General features: G+C 38.9%; 1 protein-coding gene across 7 annotated transcripts in view; it reads right to left on the reverse strand.

Moving 5' to 3' along the window:
- Positions 1-9,699: 9,699 nt before the first annotated feature.
- The window catches only part of PANK1 (pantothenate kinase 1), a 35,294-nt gene continuing 17,068 nt past the window's right edge, over positions 9,700-27,925 (reverse strand). For 5 of the 7 annotated variants that reach the window (XM_027647803.1, XM_027647799.1, XM_027647802.1 and 2 more), the window contains 6 exons: positions 26,409-26,761; positions 19,393-19,646; positions 16,987-17,163; positions 16,463-16,586; positions 11,822-11,947; positions 10,771-11,200 (listed from right to left, as the gene is read on the reverse strand). In XM_027647803.1, coding sequence (XP_027503604.1) covers positions 11,141-11,200; positions 11,822-11,947; positions 16,463-16,586; positions 16,987-17,163; positions 19,393-19,646; positions 26,409-26,744 — 1,077 coding nt within the window. In that variant the 5' untranslated portion in view covers positions 26,745-26,761 and the 3' untranslated portion in view covers positions 10,771-11,140. Of the gene's footprint in view, positions 11,201-11,821; positions 11,948-16,462; positions 16,587-16,986; positions 17,164-19,392; positions 19,647-26,408; positions 26,762-27,925 lie in introns of all 7 variants that reach the window. The other 2 variants (XM_027647798.1, XM_027647804.1) reach the window with 2 other exon arrangements.

Here is a 27,925-nt window from a genome sequence, read left to right on the forward strand (position 1 = left end):
TCAGTTCAAAACCCCAGACCAGGGGAAGGACTCACAGAGATTTGGACCCTAGACTCTTGGAACAAGTTTCAAATTCCAGCAGCCTTCTGTTTTTCCAAGACAGATAAACTAAGTGGCTTGCTGAATACTGCATGTGTTTTCAGGCAAGATCTGGAAAACAACAGGTCTTTCCTCAGAAAGGACATTAAACATCCTGTGACATTTTTCTTGAGAACTAAGATAAAACTGGATCTTTTCTTATGGTTCCCAAACACTGTTGCTGGACAAGAGCTGCTTGGTTCTTGTCGTTCCCCCAGGACCTTGCTGACTTTCAGTGCTGCTATAAAGAGCAAGTGCAAAGCTCCCAGGAGTGTGCAAGCAGAGCATTTGGAGAGTGACAGGGAGACATTTGCTATGCTGGTCTTCAGGATAAATTCAAAATCCTTCAAGGTAAGGGAGCATACATGATTTCAGTAAGCGTGGCAGCTTTGAGGTGGATTATTGATTGGAAAAGGCTTCCCTTTCCAGATGACAGAGCCACTCTGTGCAGTACAGCCAGCCACACAGGACAGCTAGGAGAGACTCATACTTCACCTTTTTCTGCACACCATGGGATGAAGCTGAACAGTGGACAGCCCACATCACCTAGGCACATCTTCCCTAGCAGTACACCTCTCCTGCAGCATGGCAGCTCACAGCAGCTCGAGAGAAAAGGAGCTACTTTTCCCTACCATCCATATGAGTAACAAAAGCTTGTCCTTGAATGAGAAAAAAGCGCATCTCTTACTTTCTTGGTGAGTTTTTTATTTTTTCCTCTCTTTTTTTATAGTTTTTTTTTATATTTTGGAAAGATTTTTAATCTTACGTGGATTAAACTGTGCTTCACGTTGAAAGATTTTGTCAAAATACACTGCTAACGTAGTTGCAATGCACTTCATTTGAACTGCGTAACGCTGCAAGATAATAGCTCTGAACAACGTGTGCGTTGAGCTACCGGACAAGTGATTGGGGATCTCACCATCGCAGCAAACTTCCTCTGCAAGTCTCGTTGGCAGCATCTCAATGACAACTCCTCATCAGCAGTGGGAATGACAGCGGTTATCTGTGTTGGCTGCTGACATCGTCTGGGTCAACAACAGGTAATGTATCTCTGTGGTGCGGAAAGGATATTGCCAGAGTGCCACAGAACCATGTGTATTTGACATACCCGGGATATGCAGAGACGCAGTAACACCACTCACACCCTGCTGACCTGCCGTTGGCACTACAACAACTTTAAATCGCTTTTGTGCTGTTTGATTTTTATATAAATTAATTTTAAGCACTGAAGTATCCTAAGCTAGATATCGCCAAAACAACATTCATGACTTCATTTGGTTCTTGGAGCAACACTTAACAGTAATAGAAATACAAGGGTTTGAGTTACATGCATGTTTTACACATTCGTGACAGGCTTCCTTTTGTTGCTGCTAGAACAGCTTTTTCTCATGCAAGTTTCAGCTGCTGACACCAGATAAATGACCCATTGCATGGCTCCATTTAGCCGTTTGACAAGCAACAAAATAGGACTCACCTGCAATGGCTTTAATCCCTCCAAAGTTGCAGGACTATGCATGTTGCTTTCTTTAGAAGTGCTGTAATCAAGATATGAAAGGAGCACATGCCCTCACCTGGAGTGCTTGACCAGGCAAAGAAAACACAGTCAGGAAAGGACTTGTTTTGGTTTGTTTCCTATGCAAACAAGAGTAATACTTTTGCACTCTTTTACACTTTGCAGAACATAAAAATAAACAAAGTATAATACTATGGAATTTAACAGGTAAAATAAGTGTTTTTACAGTTTGGAGGATGGTTAGGTGCCATGGTACAGTTGATGAATGGCCTTCCTACGCAATGTATTAAGTTGAACCTTTATATACAAATATCTGTTGTAAACTGAAAACTGATTACCCTCATTCCACTGCCCTCCTCTCCCATCTCCCTGTTACAGCCAGCCAAAGTACAGGAGTATGCTGTAATGGCATGCTCAGAGCAACATTTCCAGATCTGGTCACTAATATTTGGATCTACAACATTTGGCATCCTATAGCCAAGGGAACAGAGGTTCTGTGGCATCTCTGGAAATGAAGCCAAAGATAGGAGGAACTATAGTCCCTATGGTTCCCTCAATCACTCCTCTGCAGCTACAGTCCAAATATTGCTGACTCTAAGGGAAGAAGGTAAAGTAACCACCACTTGTGAGCAGAGGCTCCTTTCTGGAGGTGAAGGCAAGCCCTGCTTCTTACTGACATAAAGGGCTTCAGAAAGGGATCAAGAGACTGTGATGAAATCCTTAAAATATGTGGTTGTATAAGTCATATGTGTAACCTGGGATAGAAAATTATTATTCCACGGCCTCCTCACTTTTTCATGGACACTAGCAATTCCCGGAACATCAGACCATCATATGGCATCAGACCAAAAAATGCTTTTAAAATCAGCCAGTTTCTAATGACAGTCAAACCTAGATGTGGGTATGTCTTTCAATGTATTGAGTGCATCATCTTCCAGAATCTTTGGAAATTTTGGCAGAAGTATCCTCTTTTTCTTGATATAAAATAAGTATAGGCAGATCAATACCTAATATGAGTTGAACAAGAGGACAGTTCATCTCCTTTTAGTAATTACAATCTTCCACATTTCAAACCTCCTGCCTTGCTGCTGTTAATCTGGGGTATCTCTTCTGGCATGCCACTGAAGTCCTTGGTGCAAGCACATACAGTAAACTTTTTAGACACATTTAAATGCATGTATTTTACAAAGATCTGCACTCCAGCTAGCTAGTGCAACAATGTTTCACCGGAAAACAAAGATTCATCACTACAATTGTCCTATGGAAACATGGTTTAACAAACTTTTGGCTGGACAGGAGCTTTAAAAAAACTTTGTATGTCAAATGACTTGCTTTTGGCAACCTGCTAGGCTTCCTGCTAGCAGGCTTTTTTTTGGTGGAAAAAGTGAAATGAAATGTAGACATTTTGAAATTTCCCATCAGAAGAAAAACTTAAGTAGATGTTGGAATTTTTCACAGCATGGGAATAATAAATTTGAATTAGTTGTACTTGGAAGCAAGCCTTTGCACAGCCATTCCAGTCTCTCTTCCATATTCACTTGACTGTGGACCAGAAGTTTGGGCTACTTTAGTCCAAAGAGGAATCTGACACCAAATATAGGCTATAATGTTGTTCTAATCTGGGGAGACCTAACCATTTCCATGGTTCTTCAACTTTTCATAGCATTATGTTTTTATTCTTCCTTCTGGATGATGAGGCTTACTGTGCTCTGCAGAAGGGATGGTGTTAGTGGCTTATCCTGCTCATCATCAACACCCTTGCTGGTACCAACTCTTGAGGAAATGAACAAGCTAAAGACGGCTGAATTGGGAATCAAAGCCTGAGGGCAGTGCAGGGGATCTTTATCCTGTTCTCCAAAGTAGCACATGATACCAAGTAAAAGAAGATGGTGAGCCACCACCAAGTCTTCACACCTCCACAACACAGAAAACCAGTCATTTGGCAATAACTGGCTGTACCTCAGACAAAACTCTGGCTGGTGCTTGCTGACTGCTGGGGCTTTCAATGAGAGCTCTTCATCCAACCCAGGGTATGCTGTGCCCCTGGACATGTTTTTGTTCCAGCTCACCTGTAAAACGCACAGCTTAACACCTAAGACTACTTTCAATTCAGTTTTTACTACCTAATTGTTGTAGTTGTTGTGTTCACAGGCTAGGGGAGGAGTTTCTTTCCTTTAAACTTTAATACACTTCTTTAAATAAAATATTGCCATTGATAGTATCTACAGCAAACATTTACAGAGTTAACAAACACAGAAACTACTGTCATTCCACACAGAAACTTACAAGCATAAAAGATTTCTGTTTTATTTGGAGATGTACCAGATTATTTCCAGGGGCACTTATGCAACACAAAATCTTACAGATAATTTTTTTTCACCCTGTGCTTGTGCAAGGTGTTTTTTTCCCCCCATTCATTTGCTTTTTTCTCTCCAAGTTAAGCATGTACAGACAGAGGCCTAAACCAGAGCAAGCTAAAAGTACATCAGAAACTTGCTCTGCATAGCAAGATATTTTGGTAAATATTACATTGATTATACATGGCCTTGCATTTTGGTATCTGATACTGCAAGGGCTTGGTTTCCTCTTTCCATAGGGCAGTGCCTGAGCACGGTGCTTCATGGGTTTCCAGTGGCCTTTTTAGTATGGTAAGAAATGTTTAGTATGACATGAGAAGTACATCTGTGAGTCAGGCTTCTGTCAGGAGCCATGGGGTGCCCAGAGGACCATGGGTACAGGCTGGCTTGCAGCTGTGCTCACCCACACAGGCAGCACATTTTCTTCAGGAGGGGCTGGAGCTGAAATGAGGCTGATGATGCTGGTAGGTGCGAAAAACAGCATCAGAGCATGGCCCCTCTTTGTGCCACTGACAGCGTTCGGTATGAGAATGTTTGATGCATCACCCCTTCAAGGGCAAGCAGGTCAGCACAAACCAACCAACCAACCCACCTTCCCCCCAGGCTCTCCTGCTGTAAAACCACCCAAATGCTGTACAAGGTGTGGGGATTCAGCCATGGGCCTGCAAAGCATGAGAGGCCTCTTGTGCACATGCATTCACCCAAGCGTGCTTTCGGGTCTCCTGAGTAAAGGCACCCTGCACTACTCTTGGGGGATGAGTACATGTCTGCACAAAGGCTTGAAGCCTCATCTTACCTTCTCAAGGCTTGAAATTTAAAACGATAAGGAAATGTAGAATGGTATTATCTACCATTTAATTGGTTTAAGACTAATGCTGCTAACTTTACAACAGGTGACAGAAAGTGGTTTCTTTATCGACAGATTCCTGATTCATGTCTGAGTACTATTTTATTAAAGCTTGTTTATTTTTCAAACGTTCCTGAATGATTTCTGCCCTACCTGTAAAAGAACAAATGTAGTGTGAAGTGGGTTATGGGTCAACCAGCAGCCATCAGCAGAAAGCAGCTTTAGTTTCCCTTGCATTGCTCTTCCCCCTTCCAAGAGGCAAGCTAGTGATGCAAAAGAAGCTGCCATGCTGCACAGGCAAATCTGGTGGAGAGAAATCTTCAAACCTCCTACATTTGAAGAGAATAATTTACTTTTTAAGCTAAAAACACTGTGACAAACATGGGGAAATTCTGGGAGTGTTTTTGGCTTATCCTGCAAATATTTCTGGGTTTTTTTGTGTGCAGCCTTTTGTAGCCAAGTGCAATATGCTGAAAGCTAGCTGGGTAACAGCATGCTCAGGACATAGGAACAGCATGTTTTTGTTTACTTATTCAAATAGCAATAGGGGTGAAGTTGCTCTAAAAACAAAACAATTCCACTAAAAGGAACTAAAATTTTTTTTAATTACATTCAGAATTCTGTGATTCATTTAGCCAGCCAGCTTTAAAAATGATAAATTAATTTGTTAATTTAGGGTTTTTTTAATTAATATGCATTATTTACCAGTTCATTTTTTAAACCATAAAAAGAGTCAGAATAATTTTCAAACACAGGAGAGCATTCTCACTGACACGCATTCAACCTAGCATCTGCATCAGAAACCCCTACAAGATGAGACCAGCTGTTTTATTTTTGTGCAACTTGCTAACATATGAATGCAAGACAAAACCCCTGAACAAAAAAACCCCAAACACCCACCCAAGTCACAGCATACCAGCAGCTATACCATCTTGTTGCTTGAAGCACTGATGTCTCTGTTGGGACAATCTGCATTATCAAAACAGTGTCTGTGATGGACTGTCTTGCTCTAAGCCACTGTTCCTCGATTCTTTCAATGCAGCAGAGAATGTATATTCCTTCACAAGGGAAAGCTCCTCTCACAAAAGATTTTAAACAAAAAAAGCATGCTACTTGGAAAAAATGGCTATTTCTGATTTGTTTCAAATGCCCAGATTCGCTCAGACTTTTAAGAAAAAGAGATGGATGGGTCACCCATCCAAAAATCTGGAAAATGATGAAGTTGTCAGCTTGGAAACCTGAGGCTGGAAGTGCCCTGATCATCACAACAAAATAAGCAAACCCACTTAAAAACAGGGAGTGACATCTTGTTTTAAGTGCAACATGATGCCATTTCAGGCTGTTTGTCCTCCTTCATTGCCTTAAATCATACCTTTAACTTGGTGCTTCATAGTTGCAACACGGTGTTTAGAAATAAACTAGACAGGACCAAAGACCTCTGCCCTGGCGTGATCAGTGGCTGCACCACCCTGAGGTTTGTGAGCAGCTTGGGGGACACTGCAGGAGGCTGCTGAACCCCCTGCCACTACCAGCCACTTTGCACAGCTCTGCACAACAGAACAAACTGCTGGAGGCCAGCAGAAAAGAGCTGTGCTTCTGCCAATGTCATAGCACTGGTTTTGATGTAAAAGAAGAAGAAAAAAATCTCTATCATTTGGAGGCCAGTACATCCCCTGCTGTGTGTCTCACACGCGGAAACAAGGAATGTTTTAGACCAGGCTTATTGCCCACATTAGAGAACATCTGCATCTCAGTAGAAGACAATGCTTCAGCACAGGTCGTTGGGTACTCCAGGGGTGCTCCAGCCAAGTAGTAACCATTCAATGCTCTAGCTCACACCACCCACCCTTCCTTCACCCTCTGAATTAGGGCACCTCCAGCCATTCTGTCAAATCACCTTGCCTCCCCACCTACACCACCATTCTCTCACAGGCTGCACTAACGAAGAGCTCGTTAATTACTCAACCCTGCAGGTCCCTTCCCACCTCCTTCATGTCACCCCAGAACTTCCAAAGATGCTGCTGCTTTGTCCCTTTCCTGGGCTCCGTACCTTCCCCTTCTGGGAGCCTCAGCTTTTCTTACTCACTTCTCTTCCATCTCTCCTGGCGCCAGCACCCCTTGTTTGAGGCAAATCTCAATTCCCAAGGCAGCTAACATGTTCTCCAAACTTTTACAGTCAGAACCACAATTTTTACTTTGCTTCTTTTTCTGCCTTTTTTTGGGGGGGGGAGGGGGGCGTGGGGGAAGGAGGTGGTAGGGGAGGTTTGAAGAACTCTCTTCTTGCACAGTCTCTACATCTGTTTTTCTCCAAACACACGAATAATCATGCAAAGTTGCAATTAGCACCAGTAAATCTTAAAGAATCAGAAACTGGATTCAGTTTTTATGTTTAAAAAGGATTTATTTTCCAGGACATCCTAGAGATCAGATGTTCTCTATCTCTCAGGTGCCAAGAGGTAGCAAGACACAAAATGGACTGTGATCTTTTTCATAGCCTGTATTTCATTTATTCCCAAATGCAAAGACACCTTGTACTTTAAAAAGAGATCCCAGTAGAACTCCTCATCCAAATGGAAACAATCATACATGTTTATTTTGTCATCAGTTCAACCCCATATGGTTCTCCCCTCTCTAAAGTTGTGCTGTGTCCTGCCAAAAATCACTTGCAAGTATCTTGTGACAGTCTAATGGGAACAGAAGTGCTGATAACAGTGAAACACCAGGACAGCTTTGCTGAGGTTGGAATGCACTGCAAGCAACCCACTTGCTCTAGAAGTCAGATTCTTGTACTGCCCCCATGCACCCCATGCTACCCTTCTCTAATAAATCTGATCAAGTAAATACTTTTAGTTGTTCCTCACTATTCAGCCAGCATTAGGGACTTTCCCCCAACACTTTAGTCCAAGCACTTTACTTTGAAACACAGACCCTTCTTCCTATTGGGACATAATTAAGACTTTTTGTCAAAACCATTAAAAATCTGGGTTTTGCAGTGGTGGTGGGGAATAAGGAGAGTAGCATGTGATTCAAGAACAAATGGTCAAGTCCTAGAGAAGCAGATCTTAGCACAAACCATCAGAATTGAGAGGAAATAGTCCCACTCACTCTGCTCCAACTTAATAATTACCATGTTACAGAAAGAGAAGCTGATTAACACAAAGCCTGGCTTGTTAAGAAGTCTCATCATCAATTTATACCAAAACAAGTATTTTCAATACATACTAAATCTGCAAACTCACTGATCTCCCTTAGGGAAGTCTGCTTCTTCACTATCACCATTCCCAAAACAAGAGAGATCTACGGATCTGGGTATTTCTAAGTTCTCAATAATACTTGTTGATAGTGCTGCAATTGAGCTTTGCTTGCACAAATTAACAGTTTGTACCAGCTATACTAGAAGTTAATTTCTGTAGTTGAGCAAGACTGTTTTCAGACTGTTCAGATACCTCTGGATGATGAAGAAAGTCAAAGAACCCTCCTAGGAGATGACTGTAGACAGCAACTGGATACCAAACACAATCAGAAAAGTTCAAGACAACAGCAATGCTTTTAGAACTGCCCAAAGTGCTCCCATATGGCAAAAATACTGTAACAGTGCTAGAAACCAACGTCCCTGTCATTCCTCCATTACCTTACTTATGGAGGGGGAACACAGAGCAGGAAAACAAAACTTGGGGTAAGTGGAGGAAGGCACAGTTTGAAGGTAAACAAGCAAGTTACAGTATTAGCAGATTCATATGATGGTGCTGGTAAGGACAGAGAAAAAAGGAGTCAGCTGGAGATTGAAGCAACAAAGAAATAGTTTTGCAGTAGGCTTTTCTCCCTCAGGAAAGGAAGAATTGAACTAACATGCTCCTCTAGGTTCTCCTACTTCAGACTTTCCATAACTCTCTATCCTATTAATTTAGTTTGCTAATCTTTTTCCCAACCAAGTATACTCATTTGTATAGTATATAATTGAAAGCATTTTCCCCTGTTCTTTTAACGATAGCAATTCACATAATAAGCACTTTAAATTTTAAATCAGCATTTCCAAGTTAAAGGTTTATTTTGTGCTTTTCTTAGAACTGCTGTGATCAATTTACCTGACAGTCCCTGGAACCTTACAGCTAACTTTAGGGCTACCAGGACTGTGCTTTTCTTCTTTAACCACACAGCCTCAATTTGTGCATCTTCATAGTCCTTATATATTTTCCTGGATGGCTTATAACATTTTTTTGTGTTTCTTTTTTTTTTTTTTGGGGGAGTGGGGTGTAGAGGATTTTAATTCTAATAGAACTGCTATTTCACATTTGTTTACTTAACATTATATTCTTCCTTCACATAACTCTAAATGCTAAGAATGAAAGAACACCTATGTGACAGATATTCTGATATCAAATTCCCTTCAAAAATAGATCAGGGAGAAAAAGATGGGATCCTTCTCTGAAACAAACCAACTAAGCATATTTACATCGTTGATGTTATGTTTCCCTCTACCGTGTACCATAAGAAGTGCAGTTACCTCTTAACATTCTGAAGTCTTCCTTAAAAAAAAAATAAAACAATGTCCAAATGAATCTTTATTTGCAGCCAAAACTTAGCAAATAAACTTAATGAAGGTTTTCTTTTCTTTATTAAAAAAAATAGAGGCACTGAGCAGAACTATCCTCACTTATCTCAAGCTTGATATTTTAGGAAATATCAACTACAACATGCTAATATATTGTCTCATCTTTTGGTTTACAGTCTTTTAAAGTCAACTTCAAGAAGGCAAAAGGCTTCAAAGGCTAAAGCAATATAATTAAGAGTAAAAACATGTCAAGGACAAAAAAAAATCATGGAAATAGCTAGTCATGTGTGTCATAAAAAAAGTGTTATATATTTCACATCACTGCTTTCGAGAAATGAATTCCACAGATACATTAAAACTGTCAAAACAGTAGTGGTCTTTATTTCCATTAGACAAGTTAACACTTCAGTTAATATCACCTTTGTTCAGCATTTGGGAGATATGGAAAAGATTGACTTAGAAAAGTGAAATAAACCCCCTTCCAAAAATATACTGGATAATACATGTGTCTGAATTTTATACTGTCCCTCTGATGATCCTTTACATTCTGTGACATCATATACAGTCTTGCAAGACAAAATAATTTATGAACTCTTCTTCAGCCTCTCATTTGTGAGTCCTCAAGGTGTCTAAGAAAAGCAAGTTTATATATGCTCTGCAGCAACCTCAGTACATAGATTTCAAAGGGGTCTCAATTCATATTAAAAAAAAAAAATCTAGAGAGGTCCACAAATCAAAAAAGGTAGAAAATACTGCACTGGGGCGAACATTCAAATTTTAGTGCCCTGGAGGGAAAGTTCACATTAACTTAAAAGCAGAAAGTACATTAGTCCATACTTTTCTAATTTTAGTAACTGGGCTTTGAATAATGCAGTTATTAGTTGTTTTCAATTAAGAACAAGTTAAAACTTGCAGACTACAGAAAAATAAATGAAAAGAATCTCCCTTTACCATCTAATGCCAAGTATGTACCATATAAATAACATCTCTACTAGAGAACTCTTCAGATCAGAGCTCTTCAACAGAAACAATTCAATTTAATTGTCAATTCAACAATTAAAATTTTAATTCACATCTTAAGATTTTTATTATAGAGAAAAATTAGTCCTGCAAAACCAGTTGGCAGTTTGTTCCTGTTGCAATTCATGACTACCAAAAAATTACGATCTTAAACCCCCTACCCCTGCCAAGCCTTCTCATAGTCCTGCCAAGAAACACATTTAGCCACAGAAGGCTTGTAAATTTATTTTTTGGGGGAGCAGGGGGGTGTTAAATAAAAAAGTGTCTCGTCTAATGAGGAAAGGAAAGGCAAAAAAATGACTAGTTTTCACAGTAAAATGCATCATCTTTGTAGTTTCATTTGAAACCAAGAAGAAATCATGAAACGTCATGAAAATAAGATTAAAAAATCTCCTAGAGTGATTACTAAATGAAGTTAAAATTACCACACTAATCAGTAAACCCCAGAAGAAAAGCAGATGCCTCATATCACAGGTCCTACATTAAACAGTATCCGTTTTTTAAAATAAATCCATAAAATCTGTATGTTTGGCCACTTTGCACATTTTTTTCCTCTAAAAAATACAGTGTACAGAAAAAAAATCCTCATAATTCCCAGTATGAATTCTGAAGTATAAGGTCAAAACCCAGAAGTTAAAGATTAGCTAAAAGGATTTTAAATTATTTACAAATCCAGCAGGTAGAACTACCATAATGGCTTTGTTTCCATCCTTGTAGTGGCTTTCACTCTTATCCAGCAGCATCTGCAGTAGGAATCTCTTCAGACAGCTTCATCACTGATCATCTGTCATTTTAAGTAATTCTAGAAGAGCACCAACAGCTCCAAAATAACCCTTTGAACAAAGGAAAAAGCAAACCAAAACTAATCAAATTCTAAAATAAGACATAAGCATGAACATGTAAAGTTTTCAGTTCTGTTAAGGCAATTAAAAGATCTTTTTTATAAGATCAGCCCTACTGTGCTCCATCTGATTATGATTTAATAAGATCTTCTTTAGGTACAAGAAAGGGCCTGGTACTGAAAAAAATCTTACACAGTTCTCCAGAATTGTGAAAAAGAAATTACAGAACCATTATAATGATGCTATATTGAGGCAGGGCAGTTTCCATTATGAACCCATCCATCTGGTAGTCACCTCAAAATTATGCTTACAAAAATGAATTATACTTGAGGTTTATATAGCAGCCCATGGTATGAACATTGTTGGTACCAGGGTCAGAGAGCAAAAATCAGAGACAGGCAATGTTTAATAACACACACCACAAGATTAGTGATCAAGCCAAGAAGTTAACAAGCAGTATTTTCAAATTAATTTGTAAACTAAATTGCATTTATGCAGAACTTTGCTTGTTGCATTCACTTCAAAGCAATGGCACTGAAATCCTCCCCTTTTAACAAATAAAGAACAAGATCTTTGTACTTACAAATAAAAGTTCAACATGTATTTCCTTACCTCATGTTCCAAAAACAGAGCTTTCAGCTGTCCTTTGGACCAATAATCCATAGCATATGCTAGCACCTTCATAGAAATCATATTAATTCTGAGAAAGTTGCCAACAAATACCACTTTGTCAATGTTCTGTAAAATTGAAATTGAAAAACAGACCAGAAAAATTATATTCAGCTAAATTATTTGCCTCATTCAACACGTACCTCTGCCTCTACTATAAAGTTAAATGGGAATTTTGGGTTACATTTAAATTCTCCAGACTGAAAAGTCAAAAATTAATTACAATTACTGACTGCTAAGTAGAGATGTTGCAAGAGATGTTTAATTGTATATGGCTGCACTGAAGACATCTTTGCCCCCCGCATGTTAAATGAAGCAACTTTCCAGAGATCACTATGATTATTAAATCCAGATGGAGAACCTCTGAAAAAGTATCTGAGAAGGATTGCATTAGAGATGGGAAGAAGCATCTTTCATTACCTATTATCTGGACTATGGTTCCATTTTCAAAAAGCAAGTGAAATGTGGCTGACATAATACTTGATACGTATAGCATTCCTTTGTTTCAAAGCTCACTTGAACTCAGTTTTCATTCAGGAAATTAAGATTTTTGAATCATCAGCACTAAGCTGCTAGAAAGAAAGCCATGGGCTATCCTTTCCTGTACATACATCACTGCAGTAAGCAATGGTTCTGTCTGGTGTTTAAACAATGCCCATAGCAACTGTTTCACCAAGCCCAGTTCTGCCTGTTATGCACAAAAATGCACTTGCATTTTGCACTGGTGTACATGATGTTCACCATACACTAGAACTGGTATAGAAGATTCAGTAGGAGGCCAAATCCTGGAGACAGAAGCTTTTACAGGAATCCTGAAGTACCCTAGAAAAGGGTCCTCTGTAGAAAATTACCAGAAAATTACCAGAAAACCTTTGCACAGGGGCTAGAATTACCAAGGGTTACCTCTCTACACTGATACAGCTCTATAAAGCCCAGCACTTGGCTCTGCGGCAATTCCTTTGCTACAGACCACAGTTCTCTGTGCACGTCACAGCCCACAGAGAACATTCTCACTGGAATAACTCAGTGTTGGAGAGCGAGGTACCCAGATGCAGTAACCCATTTATCATTTGCCAATGACTGAGTTACATATCTGATTGCCCTCAACACCAATCAAACACATCAACACAAACTTTACTGAATTTATGACTGAAAATAAGAACATCTCCAATTTCAAAAGACTGCTACTGAACATAAGCAAGAGCACCTTGCATCCTTTGATAAGGCAGTTTTGTCTCTGAAGTAATTTCTGATAAAGGAGGGGCAAACATGGAACTAATTAATTTCCTATAATGCAATACCATCAAACTGATTAGAATCTACATTTCAGTTTCACATTCATATTATTCTTTTCTGTATATAAACACAAAGCTATTGTTACTAGAAATTGAAACAAACAGTACCTAACGCAGAGTATAAACATTGCTGTAAAATTTGAATCTAAAAGTACTAGTCATACCTACTAGAATAGCAGAGAGTATATTAACATGAAAATTTAATATCAATTTTATTTTCCAAACTTTCTTGACAAGATAAAAAAATTGTATTAAGGATACAAAGTTTCCTGGATTTTTTGAACTGAACTAAAAACCCAGCATTTTTCAGGAGTTGGAAAATGAAGAAATGCTACTTTTATCTCTTAAGGGAGTCTTGTCAATTTACTTTTAAATTGTGTCCACTGTTGAAGCTTTCAAAGCTGAAAGACAGAAGTCTTAAACTGATGAAGAGATGGTGATGACATGCTTACTTAAGCTAATCAAATTACAACATCCCAGAAAAGACATGCACTCTTGCACTCTGTGGGTCTCATTAAATTGTTCAGATACCCTGCAGGAGAAAGCTACAGTATAGCTTCAATGTAGTGTATTCACGTATTTGCCAATATAATTGAATAGGGAAATCTATATCAATAATGCAATAAGAAACCCCACACATACTTTTGCAAGAAGGCTTGTTCAGATGCAACTTACATGTTCTGCTAGTAAAAAAAGTATAAACTAGGGCATTTGGTTTCCTTTATGCAGTTCTGCCGTGCCTAGGACAGACCACTTCAAATGATGTGTAGCCAAATGGTTCCAGACTATGGAATTTTTCTACCCCACTGCCAACTTTGCGCAAGAAAATTTGCTTTGAAGTTCTTCAGACAGAATATTTCATTTATTCCCCAGCCTCATTTTTTCCTGCACATATGCAAGTCATTTTCAACACAATATTAAAGCTGCAATCATTGGGAAAAACTTATCAAAAGTCATGCTTCAGGGCATAAATTGATTCTGTCAACCTAAAACTGAGCTTCACCATAACCCTAATCTAATACATACAAGCTCCATAAAAGAATGTCATATTCAACTGTTTTTAAGCTCTTATTTGGGGATTTCATTCATCAAGCTTGCTGTAAGTCAGCCACGTCTCCCAAAGGCATTTAGGTGTCTAGATTATTTAGCAAAATGATAGCATTAGGTTTTTTTCCCCAAGAACAAACTATCTGAAGATTAGGTTACTTAAAATGATACTGCATGTCTGATTTTTCTTTTTAATAGTATGTAAAGCTACTAAAAGAAGTTTTCCTTCTCTAAAACTACAAAATAATTTAGTTCAAGTGTTGGATAAATTCTACTTTGACACTGTGAAAGGAAGAATACTTAACACATCAGTCCACATTCCTCCACAAAATTCTATGGATCATGTCCAGTTTTTAAGTAAGCCTGCCCACAAAACAAAGATGTTAGGAACTTTTTCATGATGATTCAGAAGCATTAGTTTCATTAGTAGCCTATTTCCTCCTCTGAAAGCATCGCATGTGGCTCCCTGCTGCAACTCTCCATGCTTTGATAGCCCTGTACAATGCTGCTTGAACTCCATGCCACAAGGCAACACTGTAAAGAAGCTGAAAGCAAAGAGAACACTGAAAGAGAATTATCTTGACTGAAAGAGTCAAATTGCCAAAAACACCCCCAAAAACACTCACACACACACACACACACACATATATATATGTCTGAAGCCACTTTTCACAATGAAAAAAGGGATTTGATAGGGGCATACACTAAACCTTGTGCTGTTCAACATATTTTAAAAGTGGTCTAGAGAGCAATGAGCAACAAACATAACTGGCATACAAAGTTAGTCAAAAGAGAATAAAAAATTAACAGCATAGCAATGCTGAAGAGACTTACGCCCAATGACTAAAGAAAAAGTGGTAGATGAAGTTTAAATTAAAAAAATGAAATTACACAAATGAAAGGGGGTAAAACAGAAACACTTGAGTATTCAGACAATGACAGGCTCCAAATTAGCTACTTTAAGACAGTGGATGGTTCCTTAAAATTGAGTTCCATGCTCACAAAAATGAAATATTAAGAGCTGTTAGTAAAGGAAATCAGAACACAAAATTTATCAACATGCCATCACAAATTCATTGAGCAACAACACTCTGAATACCACATGAAGATCTGACCATTCAGTCCTAAAATTAGAACCATAAGAAGATTAAAAACACATAATGAAACAGTGAAAGCAAGAGATAGTGTCTTCCATAAGAAAGGAGATTAAGTATTAGGACCTTCTGTCTTGGAAAGAGCACAAGGGAGATGTGGCAAAAATTTATTAAAAAATAAAATCAAAACCCATACCCACCAAAAGCACTAGTGATTAGTTATTTCCTATTTCTCATAAAGCCAAAAGCTAGATGGGGCCCCATAAAGTAAACAGATTGCAGTTTGGTACATTTCTTGGTTTTGTTTTATTGGGGGTTTTTTGGGCTCTGTGGATGTGTTGATTATTAAAAATATAAAAAAAAGAAGCAATTCTTCTACTGACAGAGTGCTGTCCAGCTAAAAGACCTGTGTATTAAAAAGATAATATAAATTCATTCAGAGCAGATAAAAGAGATTAGTTACCACATAATAGTAAAGGATGCAATCTGCAGATATAAACAAGGGTCTATAAACGTTTGGTTTTGTGGTGGGGTTTTTGTGTGTGGGTTTGTTGGGTTTTTTTAACTGCTAGAAGTTGGAAAGATGTATGAATGGAACAATCCATCCATATTTAGCATGCCTAAATAAAAGAATGTAAGAAGCATCTGATAGGAGTTTGAGGCAGGATAATGCCTCAAGTGTATTTTTCTTCTTTCTGACCTAATGCAATGGTTCCTATAACTATCAAAACATTTAACACAATACACAATTTGAACTTGCCACGCTATGCAAACAATCCAAGCAAAACAGTATTCAAAATAAAATTTGTCATGGTATAGTAAAACCTGTTAATAACTACAAGGTATTTGAGAGTAATAATTTTTATTACAAAGGTGTTAATATCTATGTATTACAGCTTGAGAGCAACTGAACAGCCCTAGGCTGAAGCTCAATGCTTCAAGGAGATCTTTACAGTTAACTTTTCTCCCCTCTTGCCTACCTTTGAAGCTCAGAGTACCTTTCACTTTGCATCAAAGCATACACATAACACATTAAATATATGCATATTTACCAAGGCCAGTTACACACCTACTATGCCAGCACTGTGTTGTTTCTAAATCTCACTGTGTTCTTTCTAAAGGTTTTAAGCTCATGGTAAATAACTTACCTCATTCAGTGCACACATGCGAGCAATAGAACCTATGTTGTTGGTGATGGTGACCAAAGTAGCTCTGGCCAAGTCCTCTTTACTGATGGAATCTCTCTTTTCTTTACTCATCATATGACCAAAGCTGTGTGAGGAAGATGATATCTTTTAATATGAGATATTTAGGAGTGCTAAAAGCCCTTAAAATTTTGTAATTTAATAAGCTTGGCTTGGACTTGATATCCATTGCTTTGTGACAGATTTGAAATGTGAAAAGTGATCTCATTAGAAAGGTAGAACAATGAGTAAGGACACTTCTAAAATAATTGTAATTTAAATGGAAGGAAAATATGTCAAGCATTGCTTATACCCATTTAAAAAAAAAAAAAAGAGTAAGAAGTGAGAGATCTAAGGACAAACTACATGATACATCGAGTGACATAACCACATGGACTTAGTACATAGTCCAGGGATTATGCACTCAGTTTAGCATGCACAGGAAGTTTCCCAATGGACTCCTTAAAAACAGCTCAATTAACACATACCTTGATGCCACAGCAGACCCCTGAAGGCCAAACCGCTCATAGTCTCCTCCATAAATATCTTTCACCAGCTTATCCACATTGGTGCTGTCTCCTTTTGCGGCCATTTCTAGCGCTTCTTCAAACGTCTCGCAGCCAGTGAGCAGACAGCACAGGCCCAGGAACGTTCCTCCTCCAAGACTAGAAAAGCACAGTCCCTTCAGACCAGCAGCTTGAACCAGCTTTTACCACAACTCTTCAGACCCCCACTTGCAACAAGGTCTATGGAGCTACCAACTGCGTCTTGTAACTCCCTTAAAGGAGTGAAGACAGATACTCTAAATTGAGTTGCTATTTAACTCAAGTGTCATGCAGTGTGGTTTTAACTGAACTACTCTTAAGTCTTTAATACTTAAATAGGAGAAATTATACTAAATAAAGGGTTAGCTAAGAATGAAGTCCAATCCAACACTACAGATACCACTTTGCTATTTGTAGCACTCTTAACAATTTTCCTTGTGCAAGAATAATTAGCCAGAAGAGCACTCAAATCAGTGATGAAAGAATAAACAAAGTGAACAAAGTGAACAAAGTTAAATATCTACACAGGGGCAGGCAGCCAAGACAGACCTAGCCAGTGGCAGGAAGCCACTGGTTGGTTCCTGTTGAAAGCAAGGCTAGTATCAGTCCTGAATGTTCCTTCCCTGCAAGAACTCTGAGCAAGGAGCAGTCACTTTAGTATCTTGTGAAGGCTCAAGTACAGTATTTACTGACTATATAAATTTAGCAGGGAAGATTTAGCGGTGCATAACAGGTTGCCAACCCATTAAAATTCTACTTTGGATTCTTCAGTCTTAACAGACATGAACTTCAACTTACTAACCTCTACATCCTTCCTCATTCTTTCTTAGCCCCTGAGAAAGTTAGCTTATTGCACTGACTGCAGTCACACCAACTGGAGCCACTGTAAACAAGAGGATCAGTGAGACACCACGCTTGCACTTCATGAAAAAGCACAGGAGGTCAGATAGGAACACCATTTAGTCCATGCTGTTGGACTGTCGGGCCTTTTAGAACACATCTAGTAGCACTGTAATATACTCAGGGTCTGAACAATAGAAAGCTCTCCACATCAGCCACAAGACATCATTTATAACAAGTCAACAACCCACTGCAGTCACGTTTTTCCTTACACAGTGGAAAGGATCAGAAGCACATCTACAGATGCCAAAACTATTGTGCTTGAAAAACAACCAGAACTGCAAGACCAATACTTCTCTCATTCAACTTGTGTCCATCTGTACTGTATACAAAAAATGGCTCATGGCTACCATTGTGACAAAGATATACCTAGATAAGGCAACAGAAGACACATGTGCAGTCATGTGCAACGTACAGGAGAAACTTTAATATGTACCAGGCACTGAAGAACAGAATGTAGGTCTGGAAGGAACTATAGCGACTCCAAGAAGCTTCTTCAGTTGTTTTGAAAGGTGATTTTTTTTAGGTTTCTGTTTTGGTGGTTTGTTTGCTTTTCTTTTTACTATTACTAGATTATGAAAAATGAAGTGTATCAGTTCTGTTTGCATGTATGAGAAAAAAGTTGGATAGATTTATTGGTATTTTTGCTACATCTCTGGATGGACACATCTGTAACTAAAAGCTTTCCTAAAAGTTAGCACTGTTTCCAAATCTTCAGAGCAAACTTAACCATGCTTCAGGTTGGCTTTTTGACCTTAAGAACAAAATTTTGCATCCACTCTACTGAACTCCTGAATTCCTAAACAGAGCAGGCACATCTAAATCCCTTACTGAACATAGGCCAGAGACCATTTCAACTCAGCTGGTACCCTATAAATCAGTTCAGACAGCACTAGCTGACTGAGGCTAAAATCACACTGAGGACAAAGTAACAATGAATTGAGACAATCAGATTCTAGTCTTTACACACTGGCATTCCTTAATTTACCAATACAGTCCAAAGACTAGTGCAGTAAGGAAACAAGAGATCCAGTGAGATTCCTGTGTCAAAATAAAAGGCTACAAAGTTTTCCTACATCCTGGGCATATCCTAACTACTAAGCCCCAACATATTTCATTGATCAGGCTGTTCCAGGGGATCAAAGCCGGGGAGAGAAGATTCATTTCCTGGGACAGCTTGATTTTGGTAATTCACAGCAAGAGATGGGAACTAGGTAAGAACACCAACAAGAGACTAAAGCAGATCTAAAGCTGAATGGATCAATGATTTCCCTTATGTAGACCCCACTCTGAAGGAATCCTGTGATGTTTTCAGCCTTGCTACTGGCTTTTAAAAGAAATGAAAAGACAAACACAATTTAGGGCTGCACCTACTGCTCACACTGTCTAGTTCTACCTGTTCAATTACTAAAGAGAAAAGAGAATTAAAAGAAACAAAATTAAATTTACCTGGATCCTGTAACTCTCTTATAATTGTCCTTAGAATACACAGCTAGGATGCTGACCCCTGAGCCTATGTTAACCAGCAGCATAGGATATGGATTATCAAGGCAGTAAGGCTTTTTCTGGCACTGTTCAGGATCTGTGGGATTTTCAAAGTAATAGCACTCTGGCTGGCCATTGAAACCAACAGAATCAACAAAAAGGAGACCCTGGATCAAACAGTCCAATTCATCCAGTTTGTGGAGCTGTAGGTCAGCAATCTGGAAGAGAAAAACAAGAAATGAATAAATAAACATTTCCTAGTATAATACAACACTAAGAAGGACAAAAGGCTCTGCTGAAGCACTTTGATCACTTTAATAGTAACACATTATCCTATTTAAACAGTACAAAGATCTAAGCATGAAGTCTGAAATAAAAGTTTGCTATCTGCCTGACAGCAGATACCTCCCAGAGCAATGACGTGCTATGCAGTAATGCCATTTAGTTCCCGTGCCTTTGAGACATTCCCTGCTCTGCAAGCAGGAAATATTTCTCCCCCTCAGTATTCTAAAGCAATAAATTTCTTTCCCCTCATTGCCCAAGAGGAGCTGCAGCTTTTGGGGAGTATCTGACACATGCCTACACATCATCATTCCTCAGGATGCAAAGTACTTTAGCTCATCATCCAACCACATTTCCCAGCAATTTAGTGAAATTTTCAATAGAAGCTTTAAGATGTGTATGGTATGTTAATATGCATTAAATACACAGTGAATGATGTTTAAGAGATGTGCATTTTTTTTTTTAGTATGTCACCAGTAATCTGAGAGTTATTTCTTTAAATTACCACGAGCGCTTTAAAATGCTTAATAAAAAACAGGATATTCACTATGTTTGGTGAAAAAACATACAAAAAAACCCAAACAAAAAGACTGTCAGGCCCATGCCCCCAGCAAAATGTTCATAAATATAAAATGTTCCTAAAAATACAGTCGTAACAGAAGACAGGAAATAAAAAAAAAGCTTACAAAGGACTTTCCCTCTGAGATTTCATAGGTCACAAAACCTGTGCTTAAGCAGACGTGTCTACTTGCCACAGCATTCTATTCACTAGAATTAGAAATCACATCCCTTTCTAAAGACAGAATACAGTGACAATCTGTAGAAAGTCTCCTTTCCAGTTTTAGGTAGAGGAGAGGGAGCAAAAAAAATTGTAAATTTCCCCATTTAAATCTTGAGGTTATTTGCATCCTCACACGTGCAAAGCCCATCTCACCTAACTTTACTTCCTAGCAAAAAAAAGCGACAGATAACCCAACGATAGGGTTATACAGTAGAGAGCTGGTTCTGAAACATTTGCATATTGCAGGATGTTTTTATAACAGCTAATGGAGAAGACTTAAATGGGTAACTATGTCCTATTTTTAACACTGGAAGCTATATTAAATCACTGTAAAGAGGAAAGATATTTTTATGGAACAGGCATGGCCAATAGGTTACATTCTTTTGAGCTATTTAAATCTCTCCTATGAAGTCTTTTCTCTACTTGTACATTGGTCCAGCTTGCCATAACTGAAAGGCAGCTCACTCTTTGGGTCTGCCTTTTTGTTCTACTTGCCAGTCCTCAAATCCTGGAACCATAGAAAAGAATTAAGATCAAAAAAACCAGCAGTCTCAAAGACTCAATGCAGATCCAGTTGTTCATAGGACAAGAGAGACAGGTGGATATAATTTCTTCTTGTTTCTGTATTTCCTCTGGTAACTTTTGCAATCCCTTCGTATTTTTTTCTTTGTCAGCAAATGGCTACACAAATTACAATTACAGAAACACAGCATAAAAGACTTGAACTAGATACTGTTATACAAAGACAAGTCATTAGCAGGTTTATGGCCCCTATTTGTCAAAACCTCTGTTCTCCTGTAAGACAAATACCTGGCCACAAGCTGCTTTTGTATGATCCATGCTACGCTTTTACAAATAGGTAAGCACTAGTCAGAGGCCTTCCAAGACACAAGCAAGCAATACAAATCCAGTAGTAAAGCACTTCTGGCATCAGTGCAAAACCACAGACAAAATCCTTGATTCTACAAACTCTCCAGTTTTGTAAGAACCAATTTTGTAAGAAAAGAACAAAAGAAACTACTCAGATTCTTTCTCAAGCACTACACATAGAGGTTTTATTAGGTCCAGGCCTCCATGTATAAAAGACATACTAGAATTTGGTTTGCTTTTTATAGCTCTGTGCTATATTTAACAGCTGATATACTGTAAGCAGAAAAGTTCTATTACTGCTTTCTTTCATGTATGATATTCATAGCAGAATGAAAAACTATTTCCCTGTGTTGTTGCAGCAGTCTGGTTTTAATTTCTGGAAAGAGCAAGACTGGCATTGCTATTCTATGTCGATTCACCTTCATTCAGAGAACCACAAGCTCTGCAGCCACCACACACCCAAGGCTCCAAGCAGCTTAGTGAGCTACCACTGTTCTTGCTAAAGAGAAATTAGAGGAAAGTTGCAAGAAATGTAGTCACCTGATCTTGGACAATAAGCCATGATAGAGCCAGTGTCGGAATTCAGTCCCTTCCCATGCCTATAGAACTGCCTTTTTGCTACTTGTTCCTTTGCTCACAATATCTCAAAGCAGCAAAACTGCATTGCAAAATAGATGTGCCTGAAACCATCGTAATTAATTTGTAAGTAGGCAAACATTTCTTCCTGCTGCCATCACCTGACATACCACACACTACTTACCCTCAATTTTCAGTTGTTCAAACTTCTTCTCCTTGTAGGAACCAAAGTTTAGGTACAAATATGCAAAAACAAAACCAAAAGCTGCATATAGAAGCACATTTAATTTGATGTTTTTCCTACAATATTTACAAAATGCATTTGCAGGTATTTCCCAGCTCTTTATAATTCCAAATGTGAAGGCAGACGGCATAATGTTCAGGTTACTCTACTCTGCACTCCTGTAACTATATTCAGCACAGTGTCTCTATAGAAAAGTTATGCTATGAGAGGAACAACTGCAGAGCAAAGTTGTATAGAGGACCCTGGAGGGAAAATTCATCATGGTTACAGGGAAATCATAGGAACATTTTTTAAAAGAATAATTTTTCTGCATTATAGCCAGACTGTAATTTTTTTTTTTTTTAAATACTGGGGAAGGGAACAAACCACTTCAGATCTCAAGAAAGTCTCCAGGACCATCAAAACGAGGGACTTAGGACTTACAAGCAGGTAAAAGTAGCCAACACTTCCTCCCATGACAGTTCACACTGTTACATAGTTCTGGTGAGCACAGGAAAGTCTGAGCCTGGATACAGTTACAAATCCATTTGTCTCTCGAACTTTCAATTAGAAATATGAATATTTTTCCGGTAAGAAACTGTTAGGAACATAACATCTTGCAAGTTTTTAATTATCAATTACAACAGCCTCATTTACTATATCAATCTGGCTTTTATGTCTTCTGGGCATTGCTCCAGTTTTTATTTCTTAGAATAGCTTACGATCTAGCTTTTCCTTCCATCTCCCTCCCATTACCTCTCCTCCACTTTCATAAAGACATACTTTGCTTTCTTTATATTTTGATTATTTTCACTTCAGCCCCCAACCCTGCTTCTTTACAGAGCTGGGAAACAAACCACTCACATTCAAACAAGACAAAGTCTAATGCAAGCACATATCCAGCATTCACTGAGGCAGAAGACAAGACTCACTCTGTAATCAGCTCTGGGCAAAAAAAGCACTTGCCTGGAATCCTTTGCAGAGGTCTGCCCTCTTGCCCAGCTAGCTGTAGGGATCTCTCCCCTCTCTTGACAGGGAAGAGATGCACATTGTTTCTCCCCACTTCCTCTGAAGAGCTTCCTAGCTTCTTGTTGTGATAGTTACAGAAGGTGTCATGATTACTTTACACATTCTCTGGATGCTGCATTCGATTCCAGCCCAGTCTACACACTACAGGCCTACGGCCTGAGCACAGCCTCCTCAAGACTTTTGAGTGTCTTATGTTAACTTAAGTTACACAGCTTACTCATCCTACAACACAGGATGGTGAGTTTATTTGTTTTAAGATAAATACAATCTGCAAGTCATCAGGCATTCGGTTCATACCACAGTCAAGCCTTAGAATCAGCTAGTAACTGGCACAAGGAAATCACTATCCAACAGCCAAGCTCACTTTTAAAGCATTTTTGTTACAGGTTATGAGGAAGGTCAAGGCCTGAGTTTGTGTTGGTAAGAGACTTCCTTCCTCTCCTGTCCCAAATGTTCTTGACTAAGTCACTGGGGTTCTTCTGGCCCACACCCTGCTCCTACTGAAATTAGCAGTTAAATTTCTTTCAAGACAAGTCAGGTTCTGCAGGTGTCTACTTAGGAAAGGATTACAAAGATCCCACCTTTGAGCCACTGCATTCAACAGAATTTTTGCAATAGTGTGGGTTTTAGACAAAGGTCTGAATAGTTCTTTCTTCTCTCCCCCCCCCCATATATCCTTTACATTGAGTTGCTTCACAAAACTGAGGGGCAGCTTAAGAATTTGTTCCTCGTTACATTAACAGCAAACTTCTGGGCAAGTAATGTATGTGTGCTATCATGGAGGAGTCACAGAGCATGAAGAGATTCCTATCACAGATATACAAGCAAACAAGTCTAAGTACTCCTTACTTCTACAAAAGTGGTCATTTGAGTATTTATAGAATATGTGAAGTGACAGAACATGTTGGGGAAAGGAGGAAGGATTATCAAAATTAGGCATCAGATCCACCCATGCCTTAACACCGCTGTTAACTGAAAATAAAGACAGCCAGCCATAAAGACCAGTCATTCATAAAGGGAGCAAAAAAGAACAAACCCCCTCCCCAAAAAAAACTCAACACAAAATGAAAATCAAGAAAAAAACCCTTAAGCTGGAAATAGTCCTTTTGGTGAATACTTTCTGATGCTCTCTTCAATGAACATTAAGTATATTCATATGGTTGGTAAAATATTCCTGTGGCCTAGTTTAATGAATAGAGTTAGTTTTCCTACTTCTGAGGGAAGCATTCAGATGTTAAGAATGAATCTCATGATTTGCCAAGCTACTGATCATTACTGCTGGCAATCACCAAGCAAACCACAGAGACTTCTTCAGGTCTCCTCCTATCCAGCGCTGCAGATCACATGAGGGAGGTCAAATAGCTAAACCTAGGTAGCTTTGTAGATTTAGTTGCCCTTTTATGGCATAGAAAACAGGCTTAAGGTAAACAGAAGATGCCTCATCATTTTATGTTATTTCTTAATACACAAAAGCAACAGAGATGTCTAGATCAAACCTATTCAACACGTTTAGAGGTTCAGGATTAGACAATGGAACAGGCAAGTCACAACAGGGTGTTTACTTGTCTATTTTAAGGAGAAAAAGCTTCTGCAATCTTAGAAGGCTTCCTTCTTTGGGATTTGAATGCTGTTTTGCAAGATGTTGGAGAGTCTGTCCTAAATCTACGCAATTCTAGAAGTCACATAAGCATTGAGAAATACAATGAAAGATAAATAACTTAAAAGCATATATATAGGGAAATAAAGGGCCAGAACGAAAGTATGTTTGCTAGATCAAACCATGAGTTTCCTAGCACTGAGTCAGATTTTTAAAATGAAAATAACAACATTCCCAAACATACCTTAGTTTTTTCACATTGCTTCTAAGTAATAAACAGGAACATTTAAAGTCTCCTCCATATAAGGCATTATATAATACTGAATCCTGCAACAGCCAGATTTAGACTCGGCACATATTCTCTACTTCTACAGGTGCATTAGAGTGATCAAATATTTGAAACAGACATTTCAGTGCTTCAGCAGTCCTGAAGCTATTGTCCAGTGTCAATTTACAGTCAGCAGAACACACTGAGATAGCCAGCTGCTGTTACAATGGCTAATGAAGTGTGACAATTCAAGTGCAGTACCCAGAACACCCAGGCCTTTGAGAGAGATTAAGAAAGCAAACCTTCATGTAATGGATAGTATTTTTCTTCTGTAATTCTCCATGGATATTGAAGGTTGAGCCAAGAAACATTTGCTGTAAAGGAAGGTGTAGAACTGGATAGCTGGAAGAGGTGTCCAAAGCACTCACTTAAGTGTGAGTGCACTTCACTGATTGCATTATGCAACAAAACTCCCCAGCCAGCCTTTATGGGGTTTTTCTTAAACTACCTGCAAGTGTTTTAGCACACTGAATGTTAACCAACCCTGCAGAGACGTGGGATTTCACGCTGAAGTCCACCAGTCATTTGCTATGTGATCTTGTATATTTGCTCAACAGATAGAAAAACAGCCTGAACTTCAACTATGGTTCCAGTGCTGGATCGACCACACTGCAGCTGAGACAAGACTGGTCCCTCAATGTAAATTGCATATTTATGGCAGATGCAGCCAAAGCTACAGAGAGAAATGCTTAGCTGTAATAGCTACCAGATAACTTCCAGTTTGGTTCTACAGCTGTGGGAGTGAGGGACACAAAATTCCTTACAAAGTAAGCAACTGTACCTGCTATTACATGATGTAGACTCCCAGAACTGAAATCAAAAGCTAGCTGGTACTGTCATGCTTCCATACATTGTTTCTCCCCCATGCTCCACCAAGACTCTTGACTTCACTCTGCTTGAATGTTAATACAAAGGGAAGTGAACCTGAATCAAATTTCCAGTCAGTATGGCTTCATTTCTTTTCCAATAGATAATCAGTTTCCAGGTACCTGTATAGTTGTCATACCCTCAGGTTGATTATGAAGCATTTGATCACCACAGCTGTACTCTGAAAAACCCCACATTTACTCAATACATCCTGCACAGTACTACTTCAGTAGAATACCCTCTCCTCCTCTCTCCATGTTCTCAGCAATGCCACCAATTAACAAATGTGAATTGATTCTGTTAATCTTAGCCAGTTAGGACGGACAAAAAAAAAAAATGTTATTCTCCCTGCAAATTTTAATAGAAGGGCTCCCATGATGCTTTTCCAAAGTACTTCCCCCTGATCCCATATGAACTGTTCACTTACCGTTCTAAAGTCTTCCTCAAACTTGTAAGCTCCACCTCCTGTGGCACAGAGCGTAGTGTGCAAACTGGAGAAGTTCTTTTCACTACCCATCTGTATGAACCTGTGCATGGCACAGCTGGGAAAGCGGATGAAGTGCAGGTTTCCTTTGCGTCCACACATAGTCAAATTTTTCAGTTCAAGGTGGACATCGCGAATGCCAGTTTTACCATAGGCTGTATTAGAGGTCAAGTATTTCCTAATGCTTTTCAGGTTTTCCACCTCCTCCTGTTCCTCCTCTGCAGTAATGTCCTTAGGTTCAAAGTAGACCAGTTTAACCAGTGTTCCACCGATATCCATTCCAAACCATGGGAACGCTAAGAACAAAGGGGATGGGGAGGAAGAAAGAGAAAGTCACTATAAATACACAGGCTAGCCATATCACTGAAATCATTTGCTGAATGACAATTCAGTGCAGTCACAGTACCAGCATCTGCTCCTGAAAGCTGGGGGTCGCTTACATGTCCATTTCACATTTATTGAACACCTAAGTTAAAGCTTCAAAAAGCCTCAGTTGAAAAAATGAATAAAGAAAATCTCAAAATATTATTCTGCGGAGAAGCAGGTTTTAATAAAATGAAAACATTTTTTTTCCCAGGAAATCATTTTACTCTTCAGTCAGCACCTCTTGACAAGGCACATTTACTGCATTTCACCCAATCGGCACCAATGGGGGAAATGAAACGAAATTGCGTTTCACCCAATTGGCACCAATTCTACCAATACACTGAGGGGGAGGAGGAACAAACAACCAAACAGAAGAAAAACATTTCTCAAGTCATATTCCCACTGCGTAACATCTACAGTCGCCTTTCCAAGCCCAGTCAGAATTTCCAGTCACAGAGGTCTGTCTGAAGAGCAGCAATACAGAACTCTCATTATGCTGGAAGCCTCCAGACTTCAACCCACCAGAACCAGCAGCTCTGTTGGAACTGCACCCCTGGTATATAGTAGCCAAAAGTGAGCTGGCTTATGTTCGATATTTACCACTGACAGACCCGTCTTTTGACCATAGACTGATTCCCTTTGCTGGTATATGTGTTAGTCTATCATACAACCATAAGAGAAATGCCACTATTTGCTTCTCAGCGTACATATATTTGCCCCAGCTGGCCTAGGTCCACCAAAGCCTTTGTTCTGTTAATAGCAAGAGAAAATGACTATGGAAAACATGCAGACAGAAGATTCTAACTGAATCAGGTTGGTCTGCATGATCCACTTATATATGCATGCATACATTTTAAATTGTAAACCAGGTAACTTTATGAAGCAATAAAAAGTGAGAATACAAAATCTATACACAGGCAGTGCAGAAGGAGGCAGCTAGCAATGTTTCTTAGAAAAAATAAATTAAAAGCACTGAGTATATGGCTAACATCTAAGATACACTTCTAAAATAGCAGTTACACAGTCACCTCCCTGCTTTTAGAGAGAATCAGATAGACTTGCTAGAAATGTGATTCTACCAACTAAGGCATCCC

The sequence above is a fragment of the Corapipo altera genome, unplaced genomic scaffold (assembly GCF_003945725.1).
Source record: "Corapipo altera isolate COAL_440 unplaced genomic scaffold, ASM394572v1 56, whole genome shotgun sequence".
Taxonomy (NCBI): domain Eukaryota; kingdom Metazoa; phylum Chordata; class Aves; order Passeriformes; family Pipridae; genus Corapipo; species Corapipo altera.